Below are 21,493 nucleotides of genomic sequence, written 5' to 3'. Positions count from 1 at the left end.
GTACAAGATTGGGAAAATACATTAAAAAATAATCTTCGTTAGTCCGGCTCTTTTCTTTTTTTCTTTTTTGTCCAATAAAATAGTTCAAAATTTGGTTTTTATATGATAACTATATTTTCTGTTTGACTATATTTTATGTTCAAAAGTACACATACAATGATGATCGCATAGTTCAGTTGATACTAAGTGATAGTTGTCTTTCGCTCCTATCTGATGTATGTGGATTAATATTATTTTATGGAAATTCTTATTTTAATGAAAGAACCGTGAGTTTCAATTCATTGTTTTTACAGATGCAGCTTTGAAGTACGGTATATTGATTCTTCCTTCCGTCGACAGAGCGGTTAGATGCTTCTGAAGTTGCAAGGTAAGCTTTAAAAACTAAATACTCCTTGTTTTAGAAACTTTTGAGTTAGTAATAGAAACGGTGAATTACGCGTTAAATATTTATTAGGCATTAAAATAATTTTTATAAGGAATTTTGCATATATTGAGATATCGTTATTTGATCATTCCTCTGGTTCGGAGAATACAAGCAGTAGATTCCGTTTCATATAGTTTTAGTGCGACTCTGCCTCGCTTTCTTCAGGCGTAGAAATCTGGGTTTTTCCACTACGAAGACTTGTTTTGTTTGTGGATTTTATCCCCATAAACGAACTCCGAACCTTCAGCATTGAAGGCTTGGAATAAATGACAAAGTGCGGAATGGTGCTTTCTCTGTTCCCGCTGATGCTTTGCTCTCTTAAAGCGTGCGTGCCACTCTATAAACCTCGTCCCATTCATAGGTTAGTTTCCATACGCGTACTGTATCATTTGAGAAGTCTTCGCTTGAGATCTACTTACTTTCACGCAGCATTTGGTGTTTACTTACTTCTTCAGTTTCACGCCCTTGCCAAAATTAAAATCGTAGATGTGAAGTTGGATATGGTCAGAAGCACTGTTACTGGTACAACTGCCAATCTTCATTAGTTGATGCTACTCAGTATATATAGGGTTGTGACGTTGCCTGTTCCCGAGTGCAGTCCATAGCTTTACGTACTACCATCTTCCAAAACTGTGCTCAAATCTTGAGATGGAGATGTGTGTGTGTATATATAATCATAAAAGAAAAATTAAAAAAATAAAAAAGAAAATAAAAAAAATAAATGCTCGTGCCTAAAGCTATAATAATTTAACAACGTACAGGGAGAAAAAATACATTTTAAAAAGGCAAACAGGGAAATAGAAGTAAGTACATTCTTTAAAACGAAGTTAGTGAAGTATGTCCTTGGTTAAAAGATTAGAATCGGCCAACATTCTTCAAATAGAGTACATGCACTGTCTTTTCTCATAATAAGTAACCTACCATTCGTTTCGTTAATATATATATATAATATATTTAAAAGTAATCGTCCTAGAAGTAAACTAAACGATTCATTATATAATACGGTAACTAATAGTTGTGAAATAACTGATCTTAATATGATAAGTGGCCTTGAAGTTCATTCCATTACTCTTGAAATTGTGTTTAACCATCCAGACTACATGAACACCAGTGGTGCTCTCTGAGTGTTAGGATGTGTAAATGTTTAGGAAGAGTGCAGGGTAGCATAGCGATGAATGCATCGGTGCGATGAGCCGGAGACTTGGGTTCGAATCTCGATCCGATCGACTCTTCGTATATCAAGCTGAGATCTGTTTAATAGGTAATCCAATAATTTCAAAAAGACGTCAGTTGTTGTAATTGATATGTATAATTATATATTTCCATTTAAGATTTCTTGCACGTGTACGGTTCAGATTGAACAATTTATCTTAAAATCAAGAAACTAAAGAAATCGAAGTAGTGATTCGGATCCTACTTATGTAGTAGGTTTCGTCTAGCTTTAACACTGGGAAGGAATATTAAGCTTCAATAATTAATTTTTGGTTTTAAAGAGCATTCAGTATGAAATATAAATTCTATGAGATTACCGTATAACTGATGAATTACAACTTAGAAATACAGTTCATTATTTGTCATGTTGTCTCAGCAGTTAAACGCTTACCTGTTGAACATCAGGGTGTGTTGTTCGTCTTCCATGGTTGAATATGTACTGAACTACGGTACCTGTTAGAATGGTAGTATTAGGTAGAAAAGCAATGCTGTCTACTGCAAATCTTTTCATGTGGTGCTAAGAAGCATGAGAGTTCACTAGCAAAGAGGTCACTTGTACTGTGAGAGGTTTCTGGTTCATCTCCAGGGTATTAATTTGTGGTAAAAATGTGTGTGCATGTTTACTTAAAATAACTTTTCTGTGCTCTTACGTACGTAGTTTAAAACTTAGAATCTTACCTTGTATCTCCGTTGTGTCTATGGGTTTTCCTGTTTCCTCCCACTTCTTCATTCCACCATCCTTTCATAATTATTCGCTTTAATTAATCACGGGTTTTCATTTAGGCTAAAGAACGTAGTCTTGAGACTTTAAATTAAATTATACGTTTTTCGATGTAATGCTGATTCTTATGATTATATTATGTTTTTGAAGTAAGTACTGAGACTTATAAGCATCAGCGTATAGATTAAGATTTCGACGTTTTATTATAAACAGCGGTAAAAGTGGATCTGAAAAGGTAGGGGGATGCATGACGTCACGCCATTCCCCGTGCATATCTTGTCTTTGCTCATTATAATTTTTAAGGAAGTGGAGGAACGCCATAGATATCCTCCCTGTTTCCCCTCAGTTTTATCCCTGATCATAAATGAACATTGTACAGTATTGGAAAAACACAGAAATAGTTAATTCTTCGGTAGCCAGGCAATTATTATTATTAGTAGTAGTAGTAGTAATTTTATTTTATTTTTCGGCTTTGTTCAATGAACAAGTTTAAAAACTTGTTCTTATATTATTACTATGTATTCTATGGAAGTATATTTTGTCAAAAAAATACACATACTGTGATGATCGCATAGTTCAGTTGATACTAAATGATAGTTGTCTTTCGCTCCTATCTGACGTATGTGGATTAATATTATTTTTAAGAAAATTCTTATTATAATGAAAACTGGCAGTTCCAATTTATTTTTACAGATGCAGCGTTGAGGTAGGGTACTTGATAACTTGCCTTCTGCAGATAAGACGAGCTAACTAGATGGGTTCAATTGTTAAGGTAAGGAACTTTTTTTGGTGCTCTTAGGTTAGAAATATTTTGAATTATGGATAAAACCAGTAGTCATTGAAATGAATTTGATAAGATCTTTTGCATAGTATATTGCTTTCTTTATAATTGCTGATAAATTGTGTAGAGTAATAACTAAAATTTGAAGTCTTACTTTGTATTACGAGGTAGTTGAATTTCGTTTGTGCTCACACCTTTGTTGATCACCTTTTATGTATAAGTTTCTGCGCTCCTGAGGAACCTTCATTAGATTGAAATGGAAAGAATAATTTAATGAATTAGATTTCTTAAAGTATGATGCACGGTTTATAGGCTTATCACTGGCTAGATATTAATGAAAGATAAAACAACCGATTTTTTAACACACCATATCCTCTGTAGATGAGAATTCAATAACAGCCCGAGTGAAAATGTGACTGACTGGACCAGAACTCGAATCTGGAACCTTCGGCATACCGTGCCGGTGCGTTAACCACTATGGTACCCAGCCCGCTTCCCAGACTGGGATTATGCAAGCACAGCTGGGGTCTGTGGTAGAACCCACGTAGCCCGAGTGGAGAGCAGAGATCTTGAGAGTAAGAAAGTGAGTGGCTGTTTTGGGAGTGGTTAACGCATCGGTACGGTATGCCGGAGGTCCTGGGTTTGTTTCGGTTCAGTCAGTCACTTTCACCCATTGACTGTTGTCACTGGCTAATATGATGTTCTTCCTGTACGTAAAACTTGGAATAAAATGTCTGTTAAGTGTAGTTCATTTTTGTTCTGCCGGTTGTAGAACCTAAACACGAGAAAGCCTTTGAAGAGTATAAAGTTGACATTAAATGTTCGTCTTCATGAAATACCATTACTTGATAATTCTGTTTTCGGATTCGCTCTCCATGTGACGGTACTATAAACCTTGAGGTAGTGACTCTGATTCCACTTACTGAATGGATTCTGTCTTATATAGCTTTCATGCTGAACAGAGACATTAAAGCACTACCAATCAATATTTTTTGGTTTAAAAGAGAATGTAGTATGAAGGCTGAATTCTACGAGATTAGTGAGTAACTTTAAAGCTTAGAACTAAAAATGAGTAGTTCTTTATTACTTAACAATATTTTTCCTAATAGTTAAACGCTCACTTCTTCAACATTAGTGATAGTTAATAGCTTTTCGTGATTAAAGATACTGAACTTACGGTATCTTTTGTAATGTTGTTACTGTGCAGAAAAGCAATGCTATCTGCTGCAGTTCTCTCCGATCTAGTGCTAGGGGTCACAATGGTAAAGCGCTCACCTCTATTGTGAGGGATTAATTTGTTCGATTCCAGGCCATGCGCGAGTTTGTATATTACATCACCACGTAAATAGATATTCTCTGAGTTTAACCATTTCCTCCCACTTTCTCATTCTACCAAGACGTTCATAGTCTTTTACTTTCATTAATCATTCGCTTCCTTTTACCCTAAGGCACGTAATCGTGAGACGTTAAAGAACGGTCTATTTATTTTCTGATATAAGGTTGAGTCGTAGCATTGTAATTACGAAGTTCGTTCGGAAAGTAAGTTCCGTTTGGTAATAAAAAAAGAAATCGAGTACAGATAAAGAAAGCAATGTATTGCACAAAAATCAATAACACTTACAATACTTTTCCATATAGCTCCCGTAATTTTCCAGGCATTTTTCATAGCGTGGTATAAGTTTATGTATTCCTGCGCCATAGAATGTTGCCGCCGGTGTTTTCAACCATGTAGTAATGTTCTTTTAACTCTTCTTCATTGTTAAAGCGCTTACCGCCAAGGAAAGACTTCTGATGCAGAAAGATATGGAAGTCGCTAGGAACGAGGTCGGGACTGAACGGAGGAGGGCCAAAAAGTCCGAGACAAAACTTTCAAGGAGATGTTTGTTCACATTAGCACTGTGGTCGGGCGTTGTGAATGAAAACCACACGTTTTGAGATCATTCCTCTGTGCTTGTTCTGTATTGCACGGCGCATTTTAAGCGTCTCGCAAAAACATCTTTATCAGGGTGTCTATCGGTCACGAAATCAGGGAACAGTCAAGAAATTGAGCTTTTGGGTCATGATATATATATATATATATATATATATATATATATATAAATATATCTGTACAAATATAAGTACAGACTGGAAAATTTTGTTCTATAAAACGTCGAAATTCACCAGATATGTCTATAGTCGGTTTCAAACGCTTCCAAATCGCAAGCAAAGCATGGTTTTATCGCAAGTATGAAAATTCGGCCTAATTCACACCCAAATTTACTCTTGAGAATGTTACGAAATTTTATGGTTTGGTAAAGAAAAGGCCTCGAAGAAAGTCACGAAATTTTATTTTAGAATTTTAGTAGACACTCTATTGATGTTGCACCTCATGGTAAAAAAATCAATCAGTAAAATGCCTTGTCTGTCCCAAACACTATGCACATGACTTTTCGGGGTGTCAAGAATTGCTTTGGTTTAACCTTCGTTGGGGGCGAATTGCCTCCGTTCCATGGATTGCCGTTTCGTTTCAGGGGTATCATAAAGCAACCCAAGTTTCAACCCCGTGATTATCTGCGATAAAAAGCTCTCACCATCACCATGATAACGTGTCAGAAAATAAAGTGCGTTGCCCATCCATTGTTTTTTGTGTTGTACAATATGAAGTTTAGGCACCCAACGTGCGCAGAGTTCACAAAAATCTAGTTTTTCAGTAACAATATCGTAAACCTATACTTCTTCTTACTCCTTTCGTTGACTGTATTCACCAGTTCATCAGAAATCGTTCTTCGTCATGCAGTTGATCACGCCCTTCCTTAAATTGTCGAACCCATCTTCTCACCATTAAATCACTCATTGCATTTTCTAAACACAGTGTTCGTGGGTTTCCTCGGAATTCTCCCGCTTCCTCCCACTTTCTTCATTCCACCATTCATTTCTCATCATCACTTCAGGTGATGAAGCTTCAGGTGAAGAACAGGTGGGAGTCTCCTTTAGCCTACCCGGCATAACCGTAGAACGTAAAACTCGAAGATATCATTTCATTACATTTTCCCCGTAAACCTCGCAGATTTGTCGATGAATGTTACGTTCTTCGCATTCAGAAAACGAATCGCAAATCTAATTTCACAAGCGGCGTGATTTTTGATCAACCTTCCATTATAAACAATCACTACGAACGACACACAACCCAAAACGATCTCAAAATGGCGTCATTTCGTTCTGCTTTGATCAGAGTAACTAGTGCGTATGAGCGGTACTGCGATCGTAGCGCTGGCATGCAGAAGAATTGAAACGGAACTTATTTTACTAACTTTCTATCGTATATAAGGATTCCTTGTAAAATAGGCTGTTATTTTTTAAGCATCGGCATGTAAATTAATATTCAGCATTCATATTGATTTATAAATGAACACTATACAATATTGAAAAAAAGAAGAAAAAGTTAATTCCTTGCTAATCCAGCATTTTTCCTTCCTGTTTACACATTACTACTGTGTATTTTATGTTGAAAAATACATATACAAATGTTCTCATAGTTAATTTGAAATCTCGCTTCTATTATCAAATGATTATTATTTTGGGGAAATTCTTATTATGAAAGAACTGTTGGCTTTAATTATTACAAATGCAGGTTTGAAGTAGTGTGATATCTTTCTTCTGTAGAGGGAGCGAGCTAGTTGACCTCAAGTTGTAAAGCTTAAGAAAAGCATTCAGTGTTGGTGGTTTAGAAAGTTTCGAGTTGTAGTTGAAACCAGAAGTAAGATTTTTTTTCATGTTTTCAGTAATTTAATATGATTAACATCAAAAGTCATAGTTATTTGATTAATTTGTTCCCAGTTTGCTTCCCGGTAGGTGACATTAATAATAAACCTCTTACTAGATGTTATTTTTTTTTCTTTCTTGTTTACATTATTTTAGAAGGATATATTGATTTCATAACAAATATATGATAATTCATGGGCATACGCCCCCTATGCCATCAGTTTTAAATATCATGTAGTTTGGATATTGGCGGAAAGAGGATCGTGAAACATAGATGCAAATCCGTGTTTGCTACATATGCGAAACAGCAATAAACGAATAAATTCTGTTTTATGTAACTTTAGTACTGAAACGGGATGTACAACTCCTATAAGTAATTTTGTAGTTTTCGAGACCATTTAATGTGAAAACTGAATTTTTGTAATATTACATGTTAACTAGCTGGGGTTAGTACTAAGACCTAAAGTTCATTTATTGCATTATTTGTCACAGTATTCAAGCGTTTGTCTTGAACATTGGTTTAGAAATTCGTCGTGTTTCAAGATTGAAATTCGTCGTATTTTATACCAAACTACGACAACTTGTATAACGGTGTTATATGTTGCAGTTCCCTTCGATATATTGCTAGGGAGCAGGATTGCTGTGTGGTGGAAATTTGAATTTTATGAGGAGTCTCTGATTCGATTTCAGGAAGTGTACGTTTGCGTTGAACAACATTGTGCCAATGGATTTCAGTTTCCTCCCATTTTATAATTCCACCAATTCGTTCATCATCGAATTTCATTTATCACTCGCTTCGGGTGATTTGTTTTTCGATATAGGATGATAATTACGAGTCCCATCCAGAAATTAAGTTCTGATCGACTATAAAACGACAGACGAACATCAGAAGAAAATGGTTTTATTACTGTGGAGTTTCTATTATAAAAGCTAATTTTCAGCATGTGCACCATTCTTGTTGAGGCATTTTGTACTACGGCACCGGCTTTTGTATCCGTGTCAAAGAATTCTGCTGCCAAGGACTGAAACCGGGACAGCACAGCGTCAGCAACTCGGCTGCACTGTCGTAACATTGTCCGGCCAGAAATAAAGCTTCAGGTGAAGAACAGGTGGGAGTCAGTAATTTCGAGGTCACGGTCATCGTGAACCCACGGTTGTGGAGAATTGCATGCTGGTCATTTTCCGTCAATTCAATTGTATCCATGGAAGGTCGGCCACTACAGTTTTCGTCATTCAAGTTGTTGCAACCTGATGTCTGCAGCAGTTGACCGTATCTTCACTCAGGACATCTACTTGATACACTTCACACAACAGCCGGTGTATCTTGACGCCGACAGCTTCTTAGCGTGGAGAAACCTGATTGCACTTCAGTTATGTCACCATTGACTTCACACAACTGTATTCGTGCTGTGCTCTTTTGTACGTGTTCCTCCTTGACTTCTGCGCAACCCGTTCCGTTCTGACCACTCGTTCCATCTTGGAACACTTTTGCAATCTAACTTTCTGGATGCGCGATGTATATTACGATTAAGTGTAAATTAAGATACGAATTTATTTAGTATCAGCGTATAAATTAACGTTTCAATATTTATAGTGTTCTCTAATGACTACGGCATAATATCGAGGAAACAGAATAAGTTAATTCCTTGTAGGTCCGGCATTTTTTCCTGTTTTATTCAGTAAAGAATTTGCTTTTATGTGATTATTGCATATTCCATTTTACTATATTTTGTGTTCAAAAGTACACATACAATGATGATCGCATAGTTCAGTTGAGATTTTGTGAAAAATTTTCTTTCGCTCCTATCTGATGTATGTGGATTAATCTTATTTTATGGGAATTCTTATTGTAATGAAACAACGCCAGTTTCAATTCATTGTTGTTACAGATGCAGCTTTGAAGTACGCCATCTTTATTCTTTCTTCTGCAGATAAAATGGGTTTAGATACCTCTCAAGTTGCAAGGTAAGCTTATAAAAAACTGAATACTTCCTTTTTTAGAAAGTTCGAGTATGCGTTAGAAACAGTAGTATGAATGGAAATATTTTTTTATAAATAATTTTGTATATATAAAAGAAATATTATAATTCGTTCTTTGCTTACAGAAACAGTAGGTTCTGTTTTATATAGTTTGTGTGACTTTCTTCAGACTGCGAAATCTGAATTTTTCCACTGCAAACACTTTTGTTCTGTTCCTTAATTTTATCCCCATAGACCAGCGTTTCCCAACCTTTTTGAAGTTGCGGCACACTACGGGTGTAACTTGAATTCTCGCGGCACACTCATAGATATTATTATTTGCAAATATAAAATGCCATGGTAATTTTTTTCTGTGATTACTGATCTCCTTCTCACAGAGATGAAAACTCAATCACTGACTGGTTTTCCTCTATGCTAATTCATTATGCTTATTTTTTTATTCTAATTTTAACATAGAAAACAATTGCAAAGAAATATAGGACTCAGATTTTTAAAAATACGCTTTCTTTTTCGAAAACTGTATCCAACCTTTCACTAAGAACGAAGATCACTAAATAACGGACGAACAAACAAATGTCTTGTACTTTTAACTTTGTTGTTTTAACCAAAACCGGTGCATATTATTGTAATCACACAGCTTGCGATGCGTCGAAGTCAAAACACAACTGTTGAACAAAGTGTTGTTCTGTCATTCACGTGCGAATGAGTGTTCCACGAACGTTCACTTCACGCGTACCGTACAAGTGCTTCCATTTCTCGGATGAATGAATCTCAATTGAAGCGTAACATAGCAGCTAACCGTGGAAATGTGTACGAGCTGAAATACTGTCTGCTACACAGTAATAGATGTAGAATAATATATTAAAATGACAGTAATTTTTTCCATGGTAGAAATTCATAGTAATGTGAAATACAAAAATATACGTTTTTTCCTATGTCTTGCAATTTGGTTGCTATAGAATTAATAATTTTGTTTCGATTTCCTCGCGGCACACCGGTTGGGAAACGCTGCCATAGCTCTCATCATTGAAGCATTGGAATGAATGACACACTGGGAAGGCACTTGACAAAGTGCAGATCACTTTGCTCTCTTAAAGCGCGTTACACTCAAACTTCATCCCATTCGTGGGTTAATTTACATACATATGCAGTATCATTTGAAGATCTTCATCTCAGGTTTGCTGATTTTCATGCAGCATTTAGTATTTGTTCACTCCCCTATTTTCGCATCCTTGCCTAAATTGAAGTCTCATATGGTCGCGAGCACTCCTATTTGTACACTCATGTCCAAAATTATTGTCGCATGTCTATGAATACGTTGTTGTAGGACTATAATTTGATAACGGATTCGCCCGGTATTTCTTACAATGCTAGTATGTGTATGATCGGCAAAGACATGTATGTGGCAAATTTCATGTCAAAAGAGCAGTAAATAAGAACAATAAAACTTTCTTCTCCATTTAGCAACATTTTGTTTTAGTTATTCTAATTTTCGTATTTATAATTCTTTTCCTACGAAATTTACCACAAATATACATTTCCCGATTATACTCATAGTACCAGTATTAAAAGCACCCTGCAAAATCATTATCAAAGTGTATTCTTACAAGAAGACAGTTATATGCGACAATCATTTTGGACATGAGTGTACAACTCTTAATGTTGTCATCGACGCCGCTGAACATATAGGGTGGCGACGCTCATTGTTCCCAAACACAACCCATACGTTTGCGTGCTACCATCTACTGGTGGTCTATAGAACTCTTGCCAAAGGTTTTTATTTATATTTCTGGTATATAATTATTCCAAAAATAAAAATTGATTTCAAAAAATAAGAATTGATTAGAAGATAAGTGCTGATACTTTAAGGCTGTAATAGTTAAGAGGAATTATATAGAAAAACATCATTTAAAAAGGACAGATAGGGGAATTTTCTAATAGTAATTACACTCTTTAAAGGAAAGTTAGTGAAGTACATCCTTGATTATCAGATTAGGATCAGGTCAACATTCTTCAGAAATATGCAGTGTCTTGCTGAGGAGCATAAATTCACTAGCAACGAGCTCACCTATATAGTGAGAGATTTCTGGTTCGTTTCAACGGCATGAGCTTTTTGTAAAAATGTGTATGCATATTTACTTGAGTTACTGTACTGTGCTCTTGTGTACGTAGTTTAGAACTCAAAATCCTACCTTGGATCCCTCATTGTGTCTATGGGTTTTCCCGTTTCCCCCCACTTTCTCATTCCACCAGTTATTTTATAATAATTTCCTTTCATTAATGTGTTCTCTTTTAAGCTAAAGAGCGTGCTCGTGAGATGTTAAAGAATTCATTTTTCAATGTAATACTGGTTCTTATGATTATATTATGTTTGATTGTGATTATATTATATTTGTGAAGTAAGTACTGAGATTTATAAGCATCAGCGTATACATTAAAATTTCGATGTTTAAAATGAACATTGTACAGTATTGAAAAAACAGAAGTACATAACTCTTCGGTAGCAAGGGAATAATTATGTTTTATTATTATTATTTTTAGTATTTTTTTCGGTTTTGTTCAATAAACAAGTTTCAAAACTAGGTTTTACATTACTACTGTGTAATCCAGCGTTTCCCAACCTTTTTCAACTTGCGGCACACTACAGGTGTAACTTGAATTCTCGCGGCACACCCATATTATATATATATATATATATATATATATATATATTATACAATACTACTATTACTATTATTATTTATAAATATAAAATACTGTGGTATTTTTATATGATTACTTATCTCCTTCTTACAGAGAAGAAAGCTCGATCACTAATTTTCCCCCGTGGTAAATCATTATGCATATTTTTTATTCTAATTTTAAAATAGAAAACAATTGGAATGAAATATAGGACTCGGGTTTTAAAACTCCACTTTCTCTTTCGAAAACTGTATCTAACCTTTAACTAAAAGGGAAGATCACTAAATAACGAATAAATAAGCAAATCTCCTATACTTTTAAAACACAAATGTAGGTAATTTGTATGCATGTTTGCTTTGTTGAATTTATTGAATGATATGTTAAAATTTCAAGTTACGAAATAGTCTGCAACAATAAAGGAGCAATAATGATCATGACAATGATAAATACGTTTTTCAACATTAAAAATGTACAGAAAAGTAACACAGTATAAAACTTTAAATTGTAGATTTATAGTAGAGGTTCATAGTAATGTGAAATACAAATATACATTTTCCCCTATGTCTTGTAATTTGGTTCCTATAGAATTGATAATTTGTTTCGATTTTATCGCGGCACACCAGCGGCCCATTCGCGGCACACCAGTGTGCCGCGGCACACCGGTTGGGAAACGCTGGTGTAATCTATGAAAATATTTTTTGTCCGAAAATGCACATACAATGATGATCGCATAGTTCAGTTGATACTCAATGATAGTTATCTTTCGCTCCTATCTGATGTGAGTTAATATTATTTTAAGGGAATCCATATTATAATGAAAAGTGGCAGTTTCAATTCATTATTATTACAGATGCAGCGTTGAAGCAGGGTACTTGATAATGCTTTCAGCAGATAAGACAAGCTAGCTAGACGCTTCATTTCTTAAGGTAAGCAATTTATTTAGTGCTCTTAGGTTAAATATATTTTGAATTATAGATAAAAGCAGTAGTCATTGAAATGTTCGAGAAAAAGAGCTTTTGCATAATATATGGCCTTGTTCTGTAATTGCTGATAAATGCTGTAGGATAATAACTGAAATGTGAAGCCTTACTTTGTATCACGAGGTAGTTTTACCTTAGTTTGTGTTGATAACTTCCACGATGACCTTAAAATGCTAAACTGAAGACACACGTAGAAGTTCCTGTGGAGCCTTTCTCAGGGAAAATATAAAAAATCTGTAATAAGTAAAGTATGCACGGTTCATAGGCTTATCACAGGTTTAATTTGCTGCCGTGTGGAAGATGGATAAAAGTTGGAATAAATTTCTTGATAACTGTTGTTCACTTATTTCTTCCAGTTGTAGAACGTTAACTTGAGAAATCCTCAGAGGAGTAAAAAGTTGCCATGAAATGTTTGCCTTCATGAAGTATCGTTATTTGATAATTTTGTTCCCGTATTCGTTCTTTGTGTCGGCATTATAAACCTCGTAGTGAATCTGAATCCACATATGTAATAGGTTGTGTCTTGCTTTTACGCTGAAGAGGGATATAATTACCTACTGTACCAATCAATTTTTGCTTTTTGAAAATTGAATTCGACGAGATTAGTGGTTAACTTACAGGTTAGAACTGAAAGCGAAGCAATTATTATTTATTGAATTACTTGTCCCAATACTTAAGCGGTAGCTCGTTGAAAACCAGTTGTGAAATTCATAGTGTTTGAGCTTAAACATATTGAGCTATGGTACCTTGTATAACAGGTTATTATGCGTAAAGCAATGATATCTGCTGCAATTCTTTCCAATGTAGTGCTACAGGTCGGAGTTGTGAAGCACTCACTTCTGGTGCAAGTGATCCCTTTGTTCGATTCCAGTCCATGCAGGGCTCATAGCGAGTCAATTTTTTTTTTTTTTTAACTAAAAGTTACTCTTTTTCAAGTTGGTCACTAAAAGTTACTTTCTAGGGAGGTAAAGTTACTTTTTCGTGTGATTTATGTTTTACGTTGGCAGTTTTCTAAGAAAAATATCATAAAAATAAATGGAAAAAGGCAGTAACTTGTTAGTCATTACTCTTCTGAAAGCTTCAGTACTTGCTGCCACATGTGAAACAGTCAGCTTTATTCTCACTTCAGCTTTTATTCTTGCTAAAGCACAGTGGATGGTTGGTGGATGATTAAGCTCTCAAGGTGGCCTTAAGAACCATTCTGTGTCTATTCTTTCTTCTGTCATAATAGTCTTTTAGTTTTCTCTCGTAATAGTTAACGCTCCGCTCAGCGTTGTGTGTGTATGTGGGGGGTGGGTTCATCATGTTCGTCTTGTGTTATGCTTCTTGTATGTTCTTCTTAAGAGTAGGTGATGAATTTGAATATTTCATGGCTTTGAGAACTCTCAATGCTAAGTTAAATATAATGTCTGGGATGAAGAAATTCGGAAATAGGCCAGAACTGGTTCCACTTCCTCAGAAGCTTCTTACATCTACTACATCTGCTTACCGTAACTACAAAGCATACTTAGAAAATCTACGAAAGAAGGAAGCTCGGACAGATGAAACAAAACAACAGAGAGAGGTGATGGAGAAATTGACAAAGGAAAAAAGGGCATGATGAGATTTTGGTCACTTTTTCGTGTGCTTTTGGTCATTTTTCAACTATTTACAAGAAACCAGACCACTATGAGCCCAGCTCCATGTGAATTAATGTTGATCATCATCTTGTCAGTAAATATTCGCAGAGTTTACACGTTTCCTCCCACTTCATTCCACCAATTCTTCCATTAATCATTTGCTTCCTTGTAGCATAGAGAGCGTAATCGTGAGACGTTAAAGAATTATCTATTTTTGTTATAAGGTTCTGGAATTCGTGTTTCATGATTGAATATGTACTGAACTACTTCAACTTATCTTCAATCGGTGTTATTATCTGTTGCATTCTTTTTTCTATGTATTGCTAGAGTGCACGATGGCTGTGTGGTGGGAATTTTATCTTTGGCATGAGGGATCTTTGGTTCGATTTCAGGAAGTGTAAATTTGTGCTGAACAACATTGTGCCAATGGATCTAGCATTTCCTCCCACTTTCTCATTCCACCAATTCGTTCATCATTTACTTTCATTAATCACTTGCTTCCTCTTAGCGTAATCATGCAGCCTTAACCCTTTTAAATTCTTGCCTTTTTCGGCGTTTTTCTTGAGTCTCAGATAAGCAGCGACAGTGTCATCCCTATTTATCCTAGGATCGTGGTTTATACCTCGTTTTTCTCAGAATGGAACAGCCCTTCAAACGGTACCACTTACATGTCCCTATAATATGCCAGAAGGGAATTATTTGAAGGAAAATCGGGAAATTCCCCCCCCCAAAAAAACTTTAAAGTTTGGGGCCCCCTGAGGCTCTACCGGGTCTGCGCACAAACCTCCAAAAATTTGGAAAAATACTGCGTAGTGTACTAATTACTTGTGACAAATTCGAATTTCCTGTCTTGAATAGTAAGGGCGGGAAAATTTTTTTACCCATGTTGAGAGAGCATCAAAAAAACGCCCAAAATTTCCCTAACATGCACCCTACAAATTTTTTAAAAAATTCTGACACGCCTCTAATGATCGTAAAATTATGGTTCATATGTCGTTTTGTTCAGAATGGAGCAGCCTTTCCGATGGTATCACCCGCATGTCCCTCGGACATCCTTAAGGAGGGGAAAAATTGAGGAAAATAGGGATTTTTGCTGAAAAACTCCCTTTTTTCCCGGTTTGGAGCCCTCTGGCGCGGTCCTGGATAAACATAGAGATCCAGAAATCACTTTCAAAAAAATACTACGTAGTGTACTAATTGCTTGTGACAAATACCAATCTCCTATCTTCAACACTAAGGACGGGAAAAATATTTTCTTCTGCGAATATTCCCAGAATCCCCTATATAAATTTCAAAAATTTCTTAACACATCCCTAATTATCGTAGGATCACGATTCATACACCATTCTCTTCAGAATAGAGCAGGCTTCCATATTATATTACCCTCATGTCCCTCTTACGTCCCTAAGGAGGGAAAATTGAGTAAATAGGGATTTTTGCTAAAAAATTCCTTTTTTCCAGTTTTGGGGCCCTCTGGTGCGTCCCTGGGTGAACATAGAGATCTGGAAATCACTTTCAAAAATACTACGTAGTGTACTAATTACTTGTGCCAAACACCAATTTCCTATCTTCAATATTAAGGACGGGGCGGAAAAAATATTTCTCTTTTGCGAATATTTCCGAAATTTCCCAAGGAAACTCCAAAAAATTTCCTGACACTTCCCTAATTATCGTAGGATGATGATTCATACGTCGTTCTCTTCAGAATCGAGTAGGCTTTCAGAAAGTAGCACTCAAATATTCCTATCATGTAGCCGAGTGGAGCAAGAATCGCGAAAGTGGCATTTTTGGTCAAAAAATATCCCTTTTTTACCCTTTTGTCTCTCTGAACCCCCCTTCTGTGTTGACGAAGAGATCCGAAAAAATTCTCATAAAAACTAATTGGTCCACTGATTGTTTAGGGAAAATGTTAGGATTCTAGGATTAAAGAGAAGCTCACCAAAAAATGTTGAAGTTAGACCTCAGTAAAAAAAGGGAATTTATAAATTGATGACGTCATACCCCCCTATGTTCTGACGCTCGGAAGCGTATAGACCCTTCCAAGGCTTTCTTGAATGCCTCCTCTCTTGGAAAACAAAATAATAATAATAATAATAATAAACCGAACTAAATAGCATTCTTAGTTCTCTTTTAATAGAATCTTTAAGACACTACAATATCGGTTGAAAACTACCGAAAAAACTTAAAAGGGTTAAAGAATGATTTGTTTGTTTCCCAATAGAGGGCTGTCTCGTAGAATGATAATTACGAGTCGCATCCAAAAAGTAAATTCCGAGGGATTATAAAACGAAAGACAAACATCAGAAAACAATTTTATTAGAGCGGAGTTAGTAAGGTAGACCCTAATTTTCTGGATGTGCACCATCCTTGTTGAGGCACTAGTAGCGCTGCACCAGCTTCTGTTTTGCGAGTATGAAAGAATTCTGCTGCTAGGGACGAACCAAGACATAAGAACTCAGCTGTTGAAACATCGTATGTGCAAAAGTGCTGCAGGTGAAAGAACAGGTACAATTCGCTGGTCACTAGGTCACGGAACACCCATTATCGTCTCCGGTGATGATGCAATCGAGGAACTTGTTTACGCAGCAGGAAAGTGAAAGTAGACGCTAGGTGCATCGTATACTCCACTGCCTGTAGTTTCGGAATCCATCGTGCAAACAGCTTACGAAACTGTAGTCGCGGTTCACAATTTCATGCAGTAGAAAACGGGAGATGAGCGAGAACTGAACGAGTTCGGACATCGTAAACCGACGGTTCTGCAGAATTGGTTGCTGCACATTGATGCGACCTGCTGCCTGCACCATCTTCACCTTTGACGTCCGGTTCATATACTTCATACAACTGTCGGTGTATCTTGATACCGGCATCTTCTTAGCGTGAAGAAGCCACATTAGCACGTGTAGTTCTCAGTCTGCGGAAGACTGGATGCATACAGCCATGTTTACCGTACCACAGTTCTTTCACCACTGACCTGACAACAACTGTCCTCGCAACAGGTTATGGTTGTATGTTCTTCCTCCACTCCTGAAACTCGTTTTGCTCTGACCATTCGTGTCATCTTCGGACACTTTCGCAACGTCACTTTCTGGATGCGCCTCGTATATTAGGATTGCGTGTAAATTAGGGTATAAGTTAAGTTATTTTATGTATCAGGTTGTAAATTAATGTTTCAACAATTATACTGATTTATAAATGAATACGGTACAATATTAAGATAACACGGAAAAAGTTCTCTCCTCGTTAGTCCGACTTGTTTTCCAAGTCTTGGTTGAATAAAGTGTTTCAGAATTTGGTTTTTATATCGTTCTTATATATTTTGTTGGGCTATATTTTATGTTCAAAGGTACACATACAATGATGATCGCATAGTTCAGTTGATACTCAGTGATAATTTTCTTTCGCTCCTATCTGATGTATGTGGATTAATAATGTTTTATTGGAATTCTTATTGCAATGAAAGAACCATCATTTTTCATTAATTGTTATTACAGATGCAGCTTTTGAAGTACGATATCTTCTGCAGATAGAGCAGAGTAGATGCCTCCCAATTTGAAAGGTAAGCTTAAAAAACTAAATGCTCTTTGTGGAGAAACTTTTGAGTGAGCTGACTTTCATGCAGCATTTGGTGTTCATGCCTTCACCCCTTCAAATGCACATCTTTTCCTAAATTAAAGTCCTCTTATTGGTACAATTCCCATTGTTCACTCCTGAACTTCTAGAGTGGCGACGTCCGCTGTTCTTAAGCAGAGACCAAATCTAAATACTACAGTCTGCTAGTGGCCTTCTGAACTCTTCTTAAAATTTTTGATCAATTTTTGTGTGTATATAATCATTGCAAAATTAACATTAATTTTTTAAAAAAAATAGGGATTGATTAGAAATAATTGGTAGTGTCTTAAGGCTGTAAAAACTTACAGGGGAAAAGCATAAAGACAAATAGGGAAACATTCTACTAGTAAGTACATTCTTTGAAGGGAAGTTAGTGAGGAATATCCTTGGTTAACAGTATTACGGAAACGTAAAGGACTTGTTCGAAATTTTTTTTATAATTTCGAGAATTGGACTCCAATATTATTTTAGTGCATGAAAACGTAGTCACCTTGAAAAAACCGAGTTAACATAAATAAGTTATTGTAATAGTATAGCACTTAGAGAAAAACACCAGGAAAAAAAAAATCATATAACAAACATTTTTGTTTTATGAAGAATGTGAAACAAGTGTTATTCCCGCAAATGTCACTAAAACTATTATTTCATAGTCTAGAATGCACTGGTTCTGAAGGACATGAGAAAGAGAAATAACAAATGAGGCGCATATAAAACTACTAGTTTCTTAACCAGGGTACTCAGTGATTGAGATTCAGTCGCATTCGGTCGGTTGAATTCTCGACTCGATTCGTCGGAGACTATCGGGCAGGTGGTGCAATTGTAATTGACCACCGTAGTATCGCGAATATATTGTCGCCGTTGCTGTCTGTCATCGATGGACCAGAAAATGTAAGTTGTATATTGCATGTTTTTTTCTATTCTTATGCATAATTATGGCAGGGCAGTACAAGTTAATTACATCCTCATAACCGTAGGTTTTGATAAACCCGGAACAATTAATCTTGTAATTTGCTTGCAAGAGAAACTATTTTCATAAAGCATTTTGATGTTTGTTTACAAGCACATAGCTTATGAGCTCACAGTGTATAACTGTAATTTGCCAAGGTATTATGTCTCAATGTAATAATTATTATTCATCAATCTTACGTAATATATTTGAACTCTTTGACACACGAGAGTGCTATTCTCGCTGTAGAAGACCCATTTATTCATTAACAATTGTACTTGATTTAGCCCTGTAAGGTGCTCATCCAGTTTGTATTATTAATATTCAATACAATAAAATGAGATAGCCTAGGTTAATTGCCGTGTAATCATTGTGTTCGATCAAGGTAACTCTTTTAACCCCTGTTCTCCTGCATTAGATTAAGTGACAACTGGTAAAATTATGTATATTCATTACTATACTACCGAGGTAACAACTGGATATGTTAGTTGTACTGCTAGATATCATTTAACTATTAATATACTCCCCTTTTATTATCACTATATCAGTGATAACAGATTAGGATCAGGCCAATATTCTTCATAAGTGCACTGCCTTTCCTCATAGGTAACCTACCATATTTTCGTTAAAAATAAAAGTTATATCCATTTATTTTTAAAAGTAACCGTCCTAAAAGCAAGCTAAACAAGAACCAGTTACAGTATAAACAGAAGAATTCAGGTATTATGGAAAATAATACTTGTGAAATAACAACTCTGTATAAAATGAGTGACCTTGGAGTTTATTCCATTACTCTTGAATTTTGTCCTTAATCATTCAGACCACGTGAGCTGCATTACAACTCCAGTGGTGTTCAGATTGATGTATAACTGTTCAGGGAGCGGAGTGAGTAGTGTAATGGTTAACGTATCGGTACAGTGAGGCGGAGACTTCGAATCTCGGTCCAGTCGACTCTTTGTGTACCAGCTAAGATCTATTTATTGGGTAGTCCAATAATCTCTAAATAACGTCAGTTGACATAATTGATATGTACGAGGCGCGTTCGAAAAGTAACCTCCGATTGGTCACTACGTGAAGGCAGCGCTACCATCTTTGCACAGACGTGCGCGGTAGATCAGTCTGCATCCAGCCGTTTTAGAATGAAGGTTGTCTGATCACTAGTTCCACTTTTGTAGCGACTCAAAATGTGTGCTGCAATAGAAAACCCCGCTAAATGCGAGGTGCGAGCTTGTACGTTTTCTTATGGCAAAACAATATTAGGCAGCAGCTATTCATCGGGAACTTTGTGCCGTGTATGGACTGTGTGTGATGAGTGAACGAGTTGTTCGTGAATGGGTTCGTTCATTTAAAAGTGGGCGAACATTCATGACGAAGAGAGGAGTGGCAGACCATCAGTGGTCACTGTTGAACTCGTTCAGAAAATTGATGGGAAAGTTTGTGAATGTCGGAGCTTTCCGATGAATTCTTACGAATTTCCAGGATCTCAGCGCTTTTGTGATGATGATGATGAGCTGAAAGATGTGGTCACAGGCTGGCTTAACGCATAAACGAGGGATTTTTATGCTGATTGAATTTCTAAGCTAGTGCACAGGTATGATAAGTGCTTGAATGTTTATGGAAACTCTGTTGAAAAATGGAACACAAAGGTAGTTTTCAGATGTTTGGTGTTTCTTTTTTACCAATAGGAGGTTAGTTCTGAACGGCCCTCGTATAATTGTATTCCCATTTGAGATTTTTTTTGCACGCAGTTATGGTTCAGATAGAACAGCTTCCTTTGAAATAATGTTTTAACATATAAATTACAGTTCTAACAGAATAAAAACTAATAATAATTATTGGTAACGAATGACATATCAGGTGTCTTAAAAATAAGTTTTTTTTTCCCCTCGAAAACGACGCATGAAAACTTACCCTTAAGCATTTCTTTTTGTTTAGCTCAATGTGACCTGTCGATTGAATCTTCTGATAGTGTTAAAGAAAAATTGAGCTTTTAAAAGTTGGTGATAGTTTTGTGTTCTGATTAATTATACTGTGTATTGTCTTGCTATTATCATAATGTAAAGTTTAATGAGGATATACCATAGTTTCACCTCAATAGATGGCGTGGTTATACAGCGTTATTTAAATAAAAAAAAAAAAAAAATCCTTAAACTATGCATGAGTGTAAATCTTCATATCATTTTCTTCAAATCAGAGAGACCTATCGATTAATAATTCTTTTTTCATTAAACGCTAAAAAATATTGGAGAATTTAATTTTTTGTAAAACACGTAAAGAGAAATAGATATACAGGATATAACTTAATATAACAAACTTCGGGAGGTTATTTCTGACATCCAACTAGCAAATTGGGCTTATTAGCAGAATTAGCGAGGCCTAAAGTGTGGAAACAGTAAATTCCAAGTGGTAGATATCGACGTGCAGAGAGAGAGACAAACGTGCATTGGGCGGACACCACATAGGAGATATTCAGAATGTCTTGCTACGGACAGCAACGCAAGCATTGCAACGCCAGATCATGGACCCGTTCGAAGGTACGTGTGTCATGGGGAACAGCTGCACAGAAGTTATGAATACGCTGTACTAAGTCCATGATATGGTTGATAAGAGTAGCACACACCACACTTACAATGTCTTCTCACAAGATGATAATCCAATAGTTCCAGATCTATTGGAGATCGGGCAGACAATGCACTGAAGCGCCACACCTGATGCAACGTCTTGGGAAGTTGTTCAGTTACCGGCGGACACTGAAGTGCGCGGGAGCCTCATCATGCCTGTACCACATGTTGCAG

General features: G+C 36.2%; 2 protein-coding genes and 5 non-coding genes across 8 annotated transcripts in view; 6 read left to right on the top strand and 1 right to left on the bottom strand.

Moving 5' to 3' along the window:
* LOC145689122 (spectrin alpha chain-like) overlaps nucleotides 1-17,201 on the bottom strand; it is a 38,063-nt gene extending 20,862 nt beyond the window's left edge. Inside the window, exon 1 of the mRNA XM_081763252.1 lies at nucleotides 17,115-17,201. Coding sequence (XP_081619378.1) covers nucleotides 17,115-17,201 — 87 coding nt within the window. The remainder of the gene's footprint in view (nucleotides 1-17,114) is intronic.
* The window catches only part of LOC145689918 (tRNA N(3)-cytidine methyltransferase METTL6), a 249,456-nt gene that overhangs the window by 226,619 nt on the left and 1,344 nt on the right, over nucleotides 1-21,493 (top strand). Inside the window, exons 4-8 of one of the 2 annotated variants that reach the window (XM_081764268.1) lie at nucleotides 294-367; nucleotides 3,051-3,129; nucleotides 8,772-8,847; nucleotides 12,395-12,470; nucleotides 17,635-17,699. The gene's annotated coding sequence lies outside the window, so the exon portion shown is untranslated. The remainder of the gene's footprint in view (nucleotides 1-293; nucleotides 368-3,050; nucleotides 3,130-8,771; nucleotides 8,848-12,394; nucleotides 12,471-17,634; nucleotides 17,700-21,493) is intronic. The other variant, XM_081764270.1, reaches the window with a different exon arrangement.
* On the top strand, nucleotides 149-222 carry LOC145691136 (small nucleolar RNA snR60/Z15/Z230/Z193/J17). The gene has a single exon (XR_014132348.1). It is a non-coding gene; the product is annotated as a small nucleolar RNA snR60/Z15/Z230/Z193/J17 (small nucleolar RNA).
* Nucleotides 2,909-2,984, top strand: LOC145691143 (small nucleolar RNA snR60/Z15/Z230/Z193/J17). The gene has a single exon (XR_014132355.1). It is a non-coding gene; the product is annotated as a small nucleolar RNA snR60/Z15/Z230/Z193/J17 (small nucleolar RNA).
* On the top strand, nucleotides 8,627-8,701 carry LOC145691139 (small nucleolar RNA snR60/Z15/Z230/Z193/J17). Its single transcript, XR_014132351.1, has one exon. It is a non-coding gene; the product is annotated as a small nucleolar RNA snR60/Z15/Z230/Z193/J17 (small nucleolar RNA).
* LOC145691146 (small nucleolar RNA snR60/Z15/Z230/Z193/J17) lies at nucleotides 12,252-12,329 on the top strand. The gene has a single exon (XR_014132358.1). It is a non-coding gene; the product is annotated as a small nucleolar RNA snR60/Z15/Z230/Z193/J17 (small nucleolar RNA).
* Nucleotides 17,490-17,563, top strand: LOC145691140 (small nucleolar RNA snR60/Z15/Z230/Z193/J17). The gene has a single exon (XR_014132352.1). It is a non-coding gene; the product is annotated as a small nucleolar RNA snR60/Z15/Z230/Z193/J17 (small nucleolar RNA).

The sequence above is a fragment of the Thermobia domestica genome, chromosome 7 (genome assembly GCF_964235325.1).
Source record: "Thermobia domestica chromosome 7, izTheDome1.hap1.1, whole genome shotgun sequence".
NCBI lineage: Eukaryota > Metazoa > Arthropoda > Insecta > Zygentoma > Lepismatidae > Thermobia > Thermobia domestica.
This window is presented reverse-complemented; position numbering and strand designations above follow the sequence as displayed.